This window comes from Triplophysa rosa, linkage group LG23 (assembly GCF_024868665.1).
Source record: "Triplophysa rosa linkage group LG23, Trosa_1v2, whole genome shotgun sequence".
Taxonomy (NCBI): Eukaryota; Metazoa; Chordata; class Actinopteri; order Cypriniformes; family Nemacheilidae; genus Triplophysa; species Triplophysa rosa.
This window is the reverse complement of record NC_079912.1, coordinates 16,078,631-16,096,495: the sequence shown is the minus strand read 5'-3', so window position 1 is coordinate 16,096,495 and position 17,865 is coordinate 16,078,631. Positions and strand designations below refer to the sequence as shown.

The window sequence follows — 17,865 nt, the reverse complement described above, 5'->3', positions numbered from 1 at the left end:
ACAATTGTCTATCCCCTTAAGTCATAAACAATTTTCAGGTTACTAATTTGCCAAGCTAAATACAAGAAACGTTTTCAAACTCTGGTTTATTTTGATGTAACTGTAAAATAAAATAAAAACTTGAGCACGTTTAGCATTATTATGCCAGTATTGTGCATTTACCTGTGGACATAACGGTCATTGTGTCAACAACAAATCTGCAAAACAAACGACAAGAACCAAAGTAAAATCATACGTATTACAAACAGCGTTGACTACATAGAAAAACAGACCTTTCTCTGGCACTTATAGTTTCCTCAAACAAATTTTCATGTGTGTGTACAGTACAATCGATACAACGAAAAAGAGGTCTGTGACCTAGACAGAAAGAAAAGTGGGATTTTTAAGTTGAATTGCATTGAACATCAAGTCATTGATCAGCAAATGGTTTTACTGCATAGGGACTTAATAGTTCTTTCCATCTCACTCATAAATATTCCTTTTAAAATGACATAAGTGTTATATATAAATAAATAAACAAACGTTTCAATCATCATTTACAGCATCATTTCCATTACACCAAGAATTATGAACACCCAAACTTAAATCCAAGTGAAGGAATTTAGCGCTCTGCAATAAATAAATAAAACTCACGAAAATAGCCAAAAGGGGAGGGTCATTTGGTTTTGAACAACTCCAACATTCATTTTGACATGTTTAAAACATTCAATTATTTCTCTTGTTCTATTGGCAACCAGTAGTGGGCGAGACAGAAGGCACCATAGACAGATAGGAAACCATTTCTGTCTGCATTTAGAGGGGGGTTGTGAGGTTTGGGGGGGGCGTGATGTTCAAACATACAAATACAGGAAAGCTGGGCTCATAAGCCGCAAGACAAAATGTGTATATAAATGAGGAATAAACAGTTGTAACATGCACCGAATACTGCGATTATTACTAAATGACCCGCAACACATCCCCCTCCCCATAGAGGCCATTATGGTATAGCCCATAGTCTGATCTGGTCCAGCTCATCCGCAGGCCCCTTTCAGACACCAGATGGCGTAGTTTTAGGTCTAGCTAAAGTATACTTTATCATAGTGTGCGTGCAGAAGCTTAGTGTGATACACAAGGCAGAATTCACAGTATCCTTCTGAACGAGAGATGATCCACCGCCCTCCATTGTCACCGTGTCCATCCATAATCTCTAACTATCAACCCTTCTCTCGCCCTCCAACAGCACACATTTAGGTCACACCCCTGCTTTCTGGTTCCGCTCTTTAATCTGTTTATGTGGCCCACACATGTCCAAAGACTTCCAATGTGCCTCCACTAACTCCTACACCAGTCTCCACAGCGACGTCACATGACACGAACATCCTGGCAAACATCACTCAGTCTCTGCTTCACTGTCCTTCTTGGTCATACCTGCAAATGTGCAAAGATAAGAGAGGTGTGGTCACTTTTTGAACGCAGTACTGCTTATAACCACTAGTGGGCATGTTTACCCAAAACAAAGGGGAACAGAATTCTGAAAATGTACCTTTCTGCAATGTTTAATACTAATCAGGTTTTTAAAAGGGATAGTTCACCCAAAAATAAAAATGCTTGCATCATTTACTTATCCTTATGTCATTCCAAACCTGTATGACTTACTTCTACATAACATAAAAGAAGATATTTTAAGAAATGGCTCTGTGGTTTCGTGTCCATACAATAAAAGGGGTCCAGTGCAAGTTCTTCAAAATAAAAGTCATATAGGTTTGTAATGACATGAAGGTGAATAATAGGTGAATAAATCATGCATTTTCATTTCTAGATGAACTATCCCTTTAATATTCTTTCTGGTAATGTTCATCATTGATTTATTTTTTACTGGATTAAAAACTATTGTGTACCTTTGGAAGAATTATTAGACCAAAACATTAAATGCCCTAAAACATAACACTGCAATTACGATTTCCCAACTGCACATAGGAACTTTCTGCATGAAGCAAGACCTCCAAAACAGCCTCTTGCATTAAACCTTTAACGTTCCAGCTCAGAGCCAAATGTCTTTTGATCCATGCATACTATTTGCAATATTAGTAGCATCACATCTGCTACTTAAAATTCATAACACAATTTCTCAGAAGCGATTCATATTCGGTGTTCTATATTCACAGCCAGACACAGCACACAGTGACCTCTCAAAAGTGTTTACTGCAAAGATGAGAAAGTGTCTCGTATCCAATTATCTGACTATGGTTTGGAGAGCTGTCATACCTTTAGGTGCATTAATACATGACAGGAAATGGTCAGTGCAAGGGTCATGGCTTCAAATTCCCAGGGAAACGTTTATCTCAGAGTCACTGTAGATAAAAGCACCTGCCAAATGCATAAACATAATGTAAATGTCGTCTTTCTGTATTATCAACTGTAAAGCAGAACTCCTCTGAGATGTGCTTGTGTCTGCATATTTATATGTGTGTGCTAATGTATTGAGAGGACACCATGTGTGCAGCTGAAGGACACCATGCATCAGCAGACACAGTCCTGCAGCGGGAGGGGCTCTGATGCACGGCAAGTGTCTGTCCCATTCATCAAAATCACAGGCGGTGAAATGTGGGCGTGCACGCACACAGGCCATGTTATGTCTATTGCCCATTTGATTCAAAACACACGTCTGGCTCTGCGGAAACAAAAAGCATGTTTGCATCTCTCATCTCATGAGCATTGATATGCACGGCAGCCAGGCTCATCCCCATGAGCGGCATGCAGCGCAGTACCTGTGGTACGGACGTGAAGGGGGGAAGGTGAAGAATCCTGCAGGAAATGAGCTTTAAGGATTCTGGGCATTTATACCTGCAGGGTTGAGCACAAGTGCCTGGAGGATATCTGACAAAGAGACGATTCCCACAATGCTGCCGTTCTCATCCACCACCACCAGTCTGTGCACCTGATGGACGACAGACAGACAGCAGCAGCAGCAGCATAAGGATCTCGATCAAGGATTTAGAATGTAAAGATCTCTAGAAATTGTCATTTGAAGCTCTAGAAAAGCACCTCTGTGTCCTAAAGTAGTTCTATATCTATTACAAAGATCTTCCGTGTGTGTGTGTGTTGAAGGTCCAGTTTATGAAATTTAGCGGCATCTAGTGGTGAGGTTGCGAATTGCAACCAACGGCTCACTCCACCACTCCTCCCTCTCTTTCGAAGCACTGCGCTGGCTGATACGGGACTATAATGTCGTCACGTTTTCACTTCTTTGCACTTTAAACACCTCTGAAGACATAGTTATGTATATTATATTGCATTTCTGTCAACAGATCCTCCAAAAAAATGACACACAGCACCTTTCAAGCAGGGCTCACCTCTGCTTTGACTATCCGATCTACTATTGTCTCCAGCGTTTCGAATCTGTTGCACTTCATGACCCCTTCAAAATACTGCGACCTGTGCATGAGCGCCTGGGTCACACTGATGTCCAGATTGTTGTACGTCTTTTCAGCAGCAAGATTCTAAACACACACACACACACACACACACCATTGAGTGTGAAAAAAACAAACCAATGAAGTAAAATGATTAAAAGTAGTAAACAAAAGTAAATACACGATATACTTACAATGACATCAAATTTTGAATAAATATCTACAACTTTTCCTGAAAGAAAAAAAAAGAAAGTTTTCATGAGAAAACGTTTCATGAAAAAGGCTTTTTCCAGATGTACATACTGATTTGATACACAGGTCCTTTGGCTTACTCTCTGTGTGGATTGCAAAATAGGTCCTGGTCTTAAATTTTACCTGACTCATCCACCACGGGCAGAGCAGACACCCTTCTCTCCACTAAGATGTTGAGCGCTTTGATGATTGGCGTGTCAGGGTGAATAAAGGCGATGTTGCAGTAGGTCCCGATGCTCAGCTCTTCCAGCGTCTGCTTCATAAAAGCGGGCTTTGGCATCTCACACACCTGAGAAATACAAACACAAATCAGTGAATCTACTGAAGACTGGATGGATTGGATATCTGCAATGTGCCATTTAACAATGGTTCTTTTTTGCTTCAAGTTCTAAATGCATGTGTTCTTAGCAAAACACTATATTTTTTTAACGAGCAATTATTTACCCAGTCAATGAAATGACAAACAAACATAAAAATTCGACCTTTGAAACTGAACTTACAAACAGCTGGAGGAATTTAAGGATCCTCTTGTGCGTCAAAATGTAAAGTGCATTCCCACTGACAGGGTCGATGACGGGCAGCCGGTGGATCTTGTTTTTGATCAGTGAATACACAGCATCAAATATGCTGAAACACACAAGATAAACAAACCCAGAGAAAGTCAATATTACTGCAGTGACTCGAGCAACACAAAGAGGACTTCAGAAGAACCTGGAGCCGTCCTGCCGCGTACTGCCCTTGCAGACTTTTACGAACTGCCATGAATTATTTAATGCATTGAAATGATTTCTATAACGAAAACAGGATTTACGCAAACAGCCCAACACAGTCAGCACTAGATAAACATACTCCCAAAACCTCAACTGGGAAGACGTAAAGATCCTCTTCAACATACTTTATAACTATGGAAAGTCTTAAAATGGGAAAGAGACTAATTACTATTGGAGTTAACAAAGAAATGAACTTGCTTACCTTGCATCCGGAAATATGTTCACTAAAGGTTTAAATGTTTCTTGTAGATAAAGCTCTGTCGCAAGAAATATAAAGTCAATCAGTAAATTATACAGGAAACATTGAAATTACGGCTGTTCAATGATTAATCGCGATTAATCGCATCCAAAATAAAAGTTTGTGCTTCTGTACAGTAGGTCTTTGCCTTGCATATTTATTTTTTGTATATTTGTTTCTATATTTATGCTTATATATAATTTAAATGATAAATAAATATATACATGTAAATATTTCCTTACTATATTCTATATGTTTGTTTACGTGTTTATAAATACAAAATAAATATGCGCAGTGCACAGTCATATATTTTGTAAACACAAACTTTTATTCTGGATGCGATTAATCGTTGAACAGCCCTAATTGAAAAGAATCCTCTGTAAGGGTTTCTCACCTCTCCACGTCTCAATCTTGTGCTCCTCAAGCTCATAAATTTGTACCTGAACCAAAACAAGAGACTGTTATTTAAAAACAACCCTATTAACCAAATGAACTTGCTGCGAGAACTGTTAGTTAGTAAATTGGGCTTTACAAAACAGTGTTTTATTTGTAGTGCTGTTGTTGCTGCTTTTTAAAAAAACAATAACCTCAAAACCATGCGTTACATTTACTATAAAGCACAACCTTTTTTAAACTTATTGCTTTAATAAAAGTGTAGCCATGACCCTCGAAGTAAGGATGCTGATGAAATAAAAAGACACAGCAGCAGGCGTCCCACCAGAGCTCCAATTAACATGAGGCATCGTGCTGCTGATGCAGGTATAATGTCTAAACCCACATGACTAATCACTGAGGGAGGCATGAACAGAGTACACACGGGTCCATGCTTCCATATGTTAACTAATGATAACTGCAGGTGTGAGCGTGTGCACATGTGAGCGTGATCAGTGCGTGAAAAAGACCAATGGGAGAAGAAACTGGGTTAATGCTGATTTGTTAGAGGCTTTGGAGAGGAATGCTGAAAATACTTTTTGCGGTTCTATAGTAGCATGGCGCTTGCACAGAAAAGCACAAGGAGCACACACAATTAATGAAACTGTAAAATGTGATAGCTGGATTTTACTAAAAAACTAAAAAGTTGGAAGTTTCTTGAGATAAAGTGTCTGCAACATGTGATAATTTTAACGTTAAAGGACTATTGTGTAATTTTAGCTGCATCTAGTGGTGAGGTTGTAAATTGCAACCAATGGCTCTCTCCACCCCTCCCTTTCGAAACACTACGGTGGCTGACACAAAACTAAGTCGTCACGTTTTCGCTTCTTTGCTGAAGGAGGTAATGTATTTAGGAAATTCGCTCTGTAGAGCCGTTTGTCCGTTCAGGGCAGGGGTCGGCAACCCGTTGCTTTCGAGCCGCATGTGGCTCTTCTGCACCCCTGCTGTGGCTCCCTGCAGTCTTTATAAGGCCCTGTTCATGCCTGGTAATAAGATGCGTTTTGGTCGATCTGATCACAAGTGGACGAAAGAGGCACATACACGTTTAAATCCTGCTGCTGTAATCCGTCTACTTTGTCCACTTTTGTCCTGATTTCTTCAAGAAATATCTGAAAAAGCATACACATTTATCCAATGTATTTGCTTTTTTCAGATATTTCATTCGAATAGACATTTGAGCTCGACCGGAGATGACAGAAAAAACATACAGAGCAGCGGTTTTATTTCTGCTTTGACAGATGTGAGACAGCGGCGAACAATGTATGCGTTGTTAAAGATGGAATGGTGAGAAAACATTCTGCTTAGTATGCTTTTCGTCTTTAAACCAAACTTTTAGGTCTTTAGCAGGCATAATTTAAATCCTGTCTGGCTAGCGCGCTTCTCATGATGTTTACGCATAATGTCTGTATGCGGAGAGTAGGCGGTCTCTAATGGCTGTTTATCAAACGCCGCAAAAACAAAAGTTCACAGAAAAAAGCTGAAGTGTTACTAAAGCAGCGCGTGCAACACCGCTGCGCTACTCTCCTATTGCCAGGCAACACTTCCACTTCTTGCCAGGGACAAAAATGTATAAATTGCTTATCATCTTAATACAATAAAAATCGCGCTATATTGCCACCTAGTGGTGCAACTGGGTAGCTACTACCTTACATGCATAACAACCTGTGTTAAAGTAATTTAAAGGTTACATATATATTGCGGCTCCAGACAAATTTTATTTGGTGGGAGAAGGCCCAAAATGGCTCTTTTGGTCTCAAAGGCTGCCGACCCCTGGTTTAGGGCTACTGTAGAAACAACATGGTGAATTCCATGTAAGGGGACCCGTGGTGGATGTAGATATAAATAGCTCATTCAAGGGTAATAAAACCATAACGCTTCATTATGTAAATGGTTTATATACCTCTGAAGACATCGTCATGTATATTATATTGCATTTCTGTCAATAGATCTTCCAAAAAAATTACACATAGCACCTTTAAGGAAACCTTTTTTTATTAACCAAAACAATTCCCAAGGAATTAAATCAAGCCAATTTTCATGTCACGTCTGTGTAAATGAGTATGACGGTTATATAATATTGCAGACGCAGCACATGAAGATGAAGTAATAAAGCCACAGCTGTGCAGAAAGACGCTGTACAGCTTCTTCAACTGTTCCTGTCTCTGCGGAAAACATCTGATGCTGCTTTGATCCAGAGCGCTTACTGTGTTCCTCTGCTCTTACTCATCACGAGTCTATATTTTAGAGCAAAACCCTAAACAAGGTTCAAGAGCTCATGAATACTCATGAGCTGGAAGATTTATGATGAATCGGAGACTGTGAACTCATCATAAATGAATGAAAATGCTAAAGTACAGCAGACTAACTTCATAATTGATGTAAGCAAAATAATTCATTTCCTAGTTGTTTCTATTTAAACTCTTCAAAGTCTTTGTGCCATCATCGACACAAAAGCAGACAGTGTTTGGTGTTTCTGGAAAGTCGTCTGCTTATTTTTGGAGCTCTGAGAGTGATCCAGAATGTTGACATGCTGGGATGTTGCAGGTTATTTTGATCACCTGAGGCTGAGAGCTACAAACAGTTTAACAGCAGTGTTTATTGTACATTTTCTACTCTATATGATAGAAGAAGACCACTGTAAGGTCAGAAACAAACTCAAGTATGCAAAAGCAGATGCTTGGTGAACTTGCGCAACATTTACATACTCTCCTCGCACGGAGTATGTTCTGTCAAAAACCATAATAAAGAGAGCAAGACGTACCATGGGTGATTTGTAGTATCTGTGGAGTATATTGATGAAGTCTGTGATGGTTAACATGCCTGCAAAAAAAAAGGGAAGGAAATATTAAGATTTTGGTGTGAAGAGAATCCATTCGGGACCACCCGTAAACACAAGAGGATATTTGTACACATTGAAAGGAGGTGAGAGGAGAACTTGGGGTCTCCGATTACAGTTTGCCTTCTCGGAGTACAGTGGTGTTCTTTGAGCTTGGAATAGTTCCCTACGGGGGTGGCGCTGTGCCAGCTGTAAGCTAAAGCGGAGTGTGGAGGGAAGGTATGACACAAACCCAGATTTCAACCCAGAGGCACACATATCCGAAAGCTGTACTTAAAGGGACAGTTCACCCAAAAATGAAAATCCTATAATCATTTACTCAACATCATGTCATTCTAAACATGTATGACTTTTTTTCTTCTGCAGAACACAACAGAAGATATTTCTAAGATCGAAAGATGATTAAATGATGATTTTGAAGATTAAATCTTTTTTAAATGTTCAGCTACAATGATACAACGAATGCACGGTCATACTTTATGTAAGGGATAATGTACAGGCAGCTGGTTGCTATCGCAGAAATAAGCCCTGACAGTGTGATTAGGACCCGACGCGAAGCGGAGGTTGAACACCGCCTCCACAGAAAGAATATCAATGACTACTTCTCTAGCCCCGCCCACTGGTTCGCGCATGACTATTCTCAAGTAACACAAGTGGCGCGGAACCAGATAGAGCAAGCAAGCAATAAACAAACATGCCGTTAAAGATAGCTAAATATTGTGCCATCCCTGGTTGTGGAAGAATACAGTCGCTGCATAACCTTCCCTTCGGATTCCGATATTAGGAATGCGTGGTTAAAGTTTATTTTTAAAGACGTTCCAGCACATGTGGGATAAACATGGAGCGTTTGTTGGAGGATTCCTTCGTGAACAAGGCACAGGTTGACGCTGGATTTGTGGAAAGACTAAAATTAAAAAGCAGTGCTGTGCCTTCAATATTGTATCCGATAGGAATCTTATGTGAGTAAAACATATTTGTACTATGCGTCACTATTGCTTTGTTAGAGATCGCTAGATATTCCCTGAGTACTATTCGCACGAGATTAGTATTACCTGGGGACCTCTAGTCATTTGTATTAATTGCAGATGTTGTCTGTGATCTTAAGCCCGTGCGAATCGGGATCTCTGTGATTTTGCTGGCTAATATATCATTTTTCAAGGTTTTATCCACCGTTTGCGAATAATGAATGCTGGAATAATGAAATAATAATGCTGTTTTGAAGAGTTTTGGTATTATTTCGGGTGCTGGGTCATATCCAAAAGTTACCGGGAGTCTCCCGTTTGTTTATTTATCATGGAAACTCTCTTACCATTTGAGACCCGCGATCGCGGTGATCTTTTGTCCGGTTCGCGATCACGGATCTCAAATGCGATACAACTATAGGCTATACAAACTATACGCAAAGCCTTGCCATCACAAGTCAGTAAATTTGAGTAAAATCATACTGTGCGAATGCGTCACATGAAATACTGATGTGGGGAGGTTTAATTTAATATATTAATATAATTTATAAATCACACGTGGTCCCCAGATAATGCTAATCTCTTGCGAATGGTGCTAATGTGTAATCTAACTTTACGTCTCTAACCAAATTCACAGAAGGCTCCAACTAAGTTTACTACGCAAACTGCTATCCAATCAAAGCAATGGGTGTTTACTTCCAAGTCTTCAATGCAGCACGCCCATTCAAACCGATCGTTTGTAGAGCTGGCCTCAAAACCCGGGTAAAAATGACCTATTACTTATTGATTTTGATGTTTTTGAATGTAAAAACCATGCGAACGTCATAAGTAGACCTCATACAACAGTATAAAACAATAAAAAAGGCCAGTTCATCACACCTTTAAGGTAAGAAACGACACTCAAATGTCACGAACAGGCAATTTGGTTTAATCATTTGTAAATATAATGTCATTTATGTTATTAAAAGACATATTTCTATTTAATTTGTCAAAAAAACGGTCAAAATGATTTGCTGCATCCGGGTTACCGTGTGTTTTTAGTTTTGAGAGGTTGTTATCTGGGAATAAAAATACCTGCAAATGTCGCGACTGGCCAATCAGAATCAAGCCGTGTAATAAAGCATCATAACACCATATACACATATCAATGATGATGACTTCTAAACAAGAGGGTTGGATTTCTAATAACAAGACATCAACAGAGAGATCTGGCAGACTAAATATAGACATTGTGGATAAATCAGTTTTGGAGAAGAGAATATTTGAGAGAGGCACTCATCCAGTTACGATGCAATCACTCTCTTCATTAAAGGTCATGAAGTGTGCAGGTGTATTTATATCTGTTACTATCGAGCTGACCCACATGAGCCGAAAAGAGAAATGAGGGAAGGGTTGTGCTTCTCCAAAAGCAGTGGCAGAGAGATTGTTTGATTTGCATCCGTTCTTTCATCATTTCAAACATGTATGACTTTCTTAGATATTTTGAAGAATTTTGGTAACCAAACAACATTCCCTCCCCATTGACTTCAACTGTATTTCTCAAAATATCTTCTTATGTGTTCCACAGAAGAAAAAGGCGTGTATGTTTTGAACGACATGAGGGTGAATAGAATTTTTTTGGGGGGTGAACTTTGCCTTTAAACAGAATGATTAATTTACAAATTAAGTTCATCAAATCTTAAAAGGGAAGCACAGCTTCCTCTTATTCCCTGACCAGAGTCAAGATGCTTCATCTGGTGACATCACAGGTGTTCATGAGCAGGTGCTGGACTCATCTGTGTCTCTGTGGTTGAGTTAAGCAGACAGAAACCACTGAGATGTCAAAGGGTGGGTTTTCACAACCTGTTAATTACCATCAGCGCCCACGCCTCCACCTGCACCTCTCTCTCTCTCGCTCTGTCTCGCTCTCTACTGTACAATTTCCACCTTATCTATTTAATACACAAGAAACCAGTGCTGTATTCCGTCCTGGATCTGCAGCAAGTGAGTCAGCACTTAAGTGCACTTAAATGGCCTTTTTATCCACACTGAGAGGCTTACAGAGACCACAGTAGTCCAGAACAGATCAGTAGCCTCAGGAACACAAACAATTCAAAAGCAAAACAGTCAATTTTAACAGCACATTTAAGCACAGCTGGCCACACCAAGCAGGAAACATGAGTCTTTATGAGGCTGAGATTAGATTTTGAAATGCATTATCTTTAAAAGATATCCGACACAGTGTTTAATAGTGACCTGTTGATGGTGTATGTTTTGGAGAGCTGTATCCTGTAGTTTGTCTGTTCTATTGTCCCTCTAGAGAGGACAGATACAGTCCCTGAATGCATCAGAGGATGTCTGTTTACAGTCAGATATTTGATATTCAATGGAAAGAGATGCTGGGTTTGGCATTGAGTGAGACATTCATGCGTCCTCGATGACTCATTCGATCCCTGTGGCTGGTCTTGAAAGGGTCTCCCAGCATGACTTTTTAATAATGAAAGCACTATATTAATAGATCAAGACTTATGGGTTATAGAGATTTGGAGATCAGGGCTACAGTAAATGTTTAAGCAGTGATGATCTCATCTAGGAAATTCTGACGTTATTTACTCGCTTTCAAAAACAAATGAGATTTGAGAACTAGTATGGTGGAGAACAAGCAAGTTACTTCAAAACGTTTTCTTGAACAACATTTTCAAAACATCTCTTTCCTTCCATGAATAAAAGAACACCATGTGATGTTGGAACGACATATATTGGAGCAAGCAATAACCATAAAAAATGAAACAAATTTTATTTTGACATTAACATTCAAGTAGGGCTTTGCAATAACTAAATATAAAAAAATCCCAAAGTTATATTATCTAAGTTTTAAGTTAGTGGAGATAGCAGAGTGACTGTACCTGATGTGTGGAAGATTATCAATATTTAGAACAGGGGTCTTCAACCGGGGGTCCGCGGCGGAACTGCAAGGGGTCCGCTAATTACTGTTTACTCACAGGCAACTTTTTGTCAAAAATGTAAAGCGTGCATGCGTGCATACAAAAACATCCATTCAGTCAACGGAAGCAAGTAATGGAAGAAACGTTACATCTGCATCATAAAAACCGGTAGGGTTAGAATCAGTGCATTCTCTGTCTCCCTTCCGATAAAAGTACGCATGAAAGGAGTTGCGTGCAAAAAAAAGTGCATTCTCAAATGTTTCTGAACTTCTGTTCAAATTTGTTAAAGCTGTAAAGCGCTAATTTGACAGCCAAATGACACCACACCGCTTCTGCATTGTAAACTCTGACAGAACTATCGTAAGTGTTTAAAATCAATGAAACGCGCACCGTGTAGTGCTGATGGTGCACGTCAAACAAGTTGCCCCGGAAATAACGCGGACTCGTTGCATCATGTTGCTCTCCTTAGTCTGATATGATGCTCTGCAGAAAAAACACATTTTTCGTGTAACAGCCGCGACAATGCTGATCCATGAGAAAGACAATGGAGCTCAGAATTATAAAATAGCGGTGTGTTCTGCAACACACAGAGAAGCAGAAGGGAAAAAAAGAATTACGGCCTGCTTTTACAACAAAATGCATGAAATCTACACTGATTTCTTTCTTATACAGAGACAATGTTTGTGCCATTAACCAGGGTCAGTCGTCTCATTGGCCTTAATAAAAACTAAGGTTCAGGACAAGTAAATTGTGCCGCATATCCCTTAAAATAATTAAACAACCTATATTAACAATAAAAATAATATACAGAAAAGTATGTATGTGCAACAATAACATGCATAATAGTGCTAATGTAATGTCTTAACACAGTATTGCTGTGACAATAGGGTTGTTTCTATTTAAATAGCTCCGTTTAGTTTACACATTTAGTATAAGGGGGTCCCTGCTCCATGCATCTCTCATCTAAGAGGTCCTTGCCCCGAAAAACGTTGAAGAACCCTGTAGCGAGGAAGGCGGGACGAGAGCCGTGGGGCAGGAAGGCGGGGCCGGTGGCGTGAGTGATAATGAGTATCAGCTGTACGCGCACCGGTCCCGCATGCCTCACGGCTCTCGTCCCGCCTTCCTCGCTACAAACCCTGATTTAGAATGAATGGATGAATAGATTTAAATTTATCTTGATATAGTTTAAACTGATTTACAGACTCAAATAATTACTGTATCGCGCATCACATTATTGAGCAACTTATTAAACTTATTAAAATACTTTTTTCCCTTTAAAAGCATTATGTTCTAACAAGTAACAATGTGTGGGCAAGGAAAAGTATTACTCAATAATATCCACAATTTAATGACATCCAAATACGCAACTAAATATATTTTCCTTTTGTAACCCCACATTACAACTGCGGTTACATGTTGTCTTTTTTCTATGGTTTCTATGATAAGCGGTGTCATTTCCATCAAATTCTTTCATAGAAAGCTCTGAATGTTTTACCTGCTAATTCGGCTTCACACAGACTGAGATCATTACTCCGAGGGAAAACGCTCCCACTCTGGTCAGCAAACGCTGCTATTTTGGGCAGGTTTTGTCATGGTAACAGATAAGACTCTGTATCAGTGGACTGCTGGGCGCTTTGGAGGGTGACAGGGTGGATCATCTCCTGTCTGAATCTCGTTTAGGCCACAGAGATCTGGATGTATATGTTACACACCCTTAGAGAGACCGCCAGGGACCAGCTCCACTTACAAGCCTCGGTTTAAGAATCTACCAATAAGGAAAACGCGTTTGGAGACTGATAAGATGAAAGTAACCGATGGGTACTGAGAATTTCAGTAGCCATAATGGCTCTTTCCTTGAGATTTATCAGATCGGATTCTCCTTCCTACAAAAACACCCCTTGCCAACTAGATTAATACTTTATTTGAGAATTTTTCAATATAAAATACATACCAACAAAACTCTGTTTTTTGGTCTCCCACAGGGGGGCGGCTCGTACTCCATTGGCCACCAAGGCAAAAAATGCCTTTTTAACCTGAAAACAGAAGAAACATTATGTTTATTTGTAACTTTATGTTATACAAAATCTTCTACATCTTAGATTCCACCCTGAAGAGTTTGGGTCGTTCCATTCAAATGCAGCCGATATTGCCATGGTGCTAAACAAAGCATTAATCATTGCTTCTCAAAGGCATTCTTAAATAAATCATGCAGCTTCTTTTCTCCCTCCTTGGGTGATGTTCCTGCTCAATCCGAGATTATTAAACATTAAACGAGCTGTGGCTAGAAACATAATGAAACGGTCCCCAGGGCAGACTACCCTGATGTATGGGAACAGTTTTGAATGGGGTGAAGGGTCTGGCGGCTAGTATATCACCGCTATGAGCCGCTGATCAACAATAGAAGCGATCTTCCATCCAAAACAATTCCACTGCCACAGAAACAGGAAAGACCATTCATCTCGGTTTTATCAAATATTAACAGCTATCAAGAGTAGTGTGATGAGGCGGTGGTCCCTGCGTCCATGGAAACCATTTCGGGGGGACCTGTCATAAATTCCTACTGATGGAGGAGTTTCTGACAGCATGTAAGACTAGAAAGGCGCTGATGTGTTATATATAGGATGAAGCGATGTGTGAACTGCAACGGAGGTGTAAATGACGAAAAAAACGCGACAAAACACACCGCAAAAAGAGACCGAGAGAAAACAAACAGGGTGGATAAAATCAGGATCACAGATAAAAAAATGGCTTTTGTTTAAATATTGTATTATTTTGGCCGGCTGATCTCGCACACATGCCTTTCAGAAAGAATGAGGTGAGGATAATAGTGTGTGGTTGACTTTGAAAACATTCATGCTTGTATAGATCAAAGTGAGATTGGAAGACTCCCACCAAACAAAGAGTTTTGGGTCTGTTTTTCCCCACATGTTTTTTATTGCCTAGTCCAAATAAAAAAGCAATAACAGACCTTCATGACTTTAAGTATCATTCATGTCTTATGCAGATGTCTCATAGGAGAGTTAGACGTTTGTTCAAATCAAGTATAAGCGATATTACATAAGTTTCTTAGCAAACCACTAATAATAATAATAAAATTGTATATCCTTATCCATTTCCTAGAAAACCCAACTTTATAACCTAACTTTGTGGAATGTGCATTTTGTAAGTCATACACCTCTAATGTATGGGACATCCGGAGCTCTTACCTGCAAAGTTGTGTCAAAGACCACGAGCTTGGAGCTGGTAGGAACGATGTCATAGCATTTATGTGACTTCATAAAACGCATGTAAATGTCACTCTCGGACTGTTCAACAGCTGTAAATATACCAAGAAAAAACAGCAACAGTCAATTTGAATGCATCTGTAAATGTAAGGTGTGTCTGTGCTAACAGACTGTGAAAGGCTTAAGTAAATAATGCCTTCATCTTTAAACATACATATTGTTTATCAGAATTAATAAAGCGTAATACAAATGGATGACCTGAACCCACTGAACTGTTGATATCTCTCGCATTGTGTCTCTCATCGGCATCCAACCTAATGTCGCCAGTTGTCATGGTAATTCTTACAGTTGTATTATTAGACACTGAACTGTTTCCTCAGAAGCAGTCTAGACTAAAAACAATACTGAAATCTTTTGCTGCGCTGCTTTAGAGGCAGTTTAGTAGAAGACATGATGCATCTTCCTCCAGAGTCTATCCACCTCTCCAGCTCACTTCAACAAACATCAATCTTGGAGCCAAGTGAAGAAACAAGCCTTTATTGACAGTAATGTCCACAGCCGCGTGTTTACCCTCAGTGCATCTTGACTGACAGTTTCCACCCACTTCAGGTCCAATGAGAAGCAATGACTGCTTTTGGTGAAAGTTTACATTTGACTCACAGCTCTGCCCACCTGCTATAGATTTTCTGTACTTTACCGACCCAAACACTTCTTCCACTATAGCGAAGCCTGTTGACTCACTCACAGTTGAATAAAAGCTTGGGGTTCAAAGTATTTCGGACCATCATAGAGCTGTTTAACGCTCTTCAAATCACTATTGTAAGTGAGCTACGTCTAGCATTAGCTCATGGAAACACTCAGAATTAAAGCAGTACGGTTGAGCTGCGGCTCATGAGGAACTTTTCTGAAGGGGATTTGAAAAAAAAAGCTTCAAAAATACAACCTCACTCTAACACCTCTATTTAGGCCAATCGTTTTTTAGTCAAATCATCCTCAAATCAGCCGCAAACGATAGCTATTTAGAAAGCCTGAGCGTTTGGATTTACCACAAACAGAGGCATGACACTTTGGCCAACGTCCACCGTGGCTATTCAAAGATCTCAATGACTGCAGAATGAATCTTTTGTTGTAGAAAACACTTTCACATGCTATTAAAATGACGCGCCAGGCTTCGCTGGAATGCTCTATGACCGCATATTCCAAACCAATGCCTTCAGACATCCTAATGGCGGTGCTTCAAAAACTAGCAAATGCTATTAATACTTCAAAAAGTACACCGCTCTGTGGATGGCCTTAGTCTGTGAACGCTACGCTAGCCTGCAGTAAAAAGCCTTCAACAACAGCTAAAAACTGTTGTGCTGAGGTAAATAATTAATAAGCATTTTAAGGCTTCTCAAAACTAGCGACCCTCAGCGTAACCTCCAAACGCCTGGCTGCGGTTTTACAGTACACAGGTATATGACTGGTTGTGTGGTGAAAAGAAGCATGGGAGAGTTTTAGGGACTGAACTGCCATCGCTTTGGGGAAAACCCCAACCTCTGTGTGAAAGTGCAGTTCTGCAGGCGGAACCTGCTCTCTGTTGAGCTCTGGAAGGTCTCTGCTCTAATGTGTCTGTCTAATGCTTTCCTAAAAAGGTACAACAGCTAAAGCACAGCTGCAAAAAGCCTTCATAAATAACAGTAAAACCAGCAGTGCCAGCTCGCAGTACGGCATGCTCGCTTTATATTGCTGGAAAAACCTTGCCGGAGGCAAAGGACTGGAGGAAAATGTCTGCCCTGAAAACAGTTTTGGGGCTGGTCTGTACCCTTTCGTGTGGCGTTCCTTGTTAGGTTTAGTTGTTATTATGTGATTAACTCTTACTTAGACCTACTGCTATAAAAAATAAAATGGTTACCTTCGTATCTAAAAATAAGTGCTTTTATGCTATTTCTACGCCACTAGTGGTACAAAATGGAACTTGCAAAAAATATGAATAATATCATTTTGTACTGTTTGACCAAATAAGTCCTGCGCTGATGCAAAATACCACCTTAAAATATTCTGACTGTCTAACAAGTTATCTATCAACGTCATAAGGATATTTAACTAGTATCTCACCTAAAGCCACAAGGGGTTAACAATGACAAATAATGTTTTATTCATCTCAAAATCGTCACTAAACTGAACACCAAAATTGATGCGTTTTCTTACGCAAGTTGTGGCAAAGGTCAACCATTCTCGTCGAAGGTGTTCAATGTTTAACCGCATCAAGAATAAATACAGTTGGGCATTACCCTCACCGCTCAGGGACTCCTCCTTGGCGTGGGTGAGATGTCTGCAGCCAATAGCATCATCTGACGCATCACCCAACAGGTTAGAAATGACGACTGGGGATCCCGAAACATTATTAGGAATCCCGCTGTGCGGTTCAATGAATCAAGCATCTCGGCGCATCAAATCAAAATGATACCGTACTGTGTCCCAGAAACAACCAGCCCACAAACACGAAATCAGCATCGCATGGTTAAACCAGACTTAAATTATAAAGGGGATTTAAACTCAATACGCGATGTTTTAACACTATCAGCGGGAATAAACAATAGCACAGGTGAAATCAGTAGAAACAGCACAATGTCAAGACAACACACCCAACCGGTTCAGAAAACGAAAGCGAATCGCAACAATCACTAGCAAGTTGGCATTTCATCACCAAGGCCATACAGATTTCTCCAGAAGGCTTACCTTCGTCCTCGAGATCGAGTTTCTCCAGCATGTCTTCAGATAAACCGCGAACCTGTGAACCAGAGGCAGGGGACAGAGTCAATGGACGAAGCGATCTCAAGCTGCCCTCCCCTC

General features: G+C 40.0%; 1 protein-coding gene across 15 annotated transcripts in view; it reads right to left on the bottom strand.

The window, feature by feature from the left end:
- Positions 1–67: 67 nt before the first annotated feature.
- Positions 68–17,865, bottom strand: part of prkag2a (protein kinase, AMP-activated, gamma 2 non-catalytic subunit a) — a 45,625-nt gene continuing 27,827 nt past the window's right edge. For 8 of the 15 annotated variants that reach the window (XM_057323256.1, XM_057323252.1, XM_057323253.1 and 5 more), the window contains 12 exons: positions 17,752–17,803; positions 15,013–15,122; positions 13,758–13,839; positions 7,846–7,904; positions 5,047–5,092; positions 4,617–4,671; positions 4,145–4,271; positions 3,768–3,933; positions 3,587–3,624; positions 3,333–3,479; positions 2,824–2,917; positions 68–1,407 (listed from right to left, as the gene is read on the bottom strand). In XM_057323256.1, the coding sequence (XP_057179239.1) occupies positions 1,370–1,407; positions 2,824–2,917; positions 3,333–3,479; positions 3,587–3,624; positions 3,768–3,933; positions 4,145–4,271; positions 4,617–4,671; positions 5,047–5,092; positions 7,846–7,904; positions 13,758–13,839; positions 15,013–15,122; positions 17,752–17,803 (1,014 nt within the window). In that variant the 3' untranslated portion in view covers positions 68–1,369. The other 7 variants (XR_008961871.1, XR_008961870.1, XR_008961872.1 and 4 more) reach the window with 7 other exon arrangements.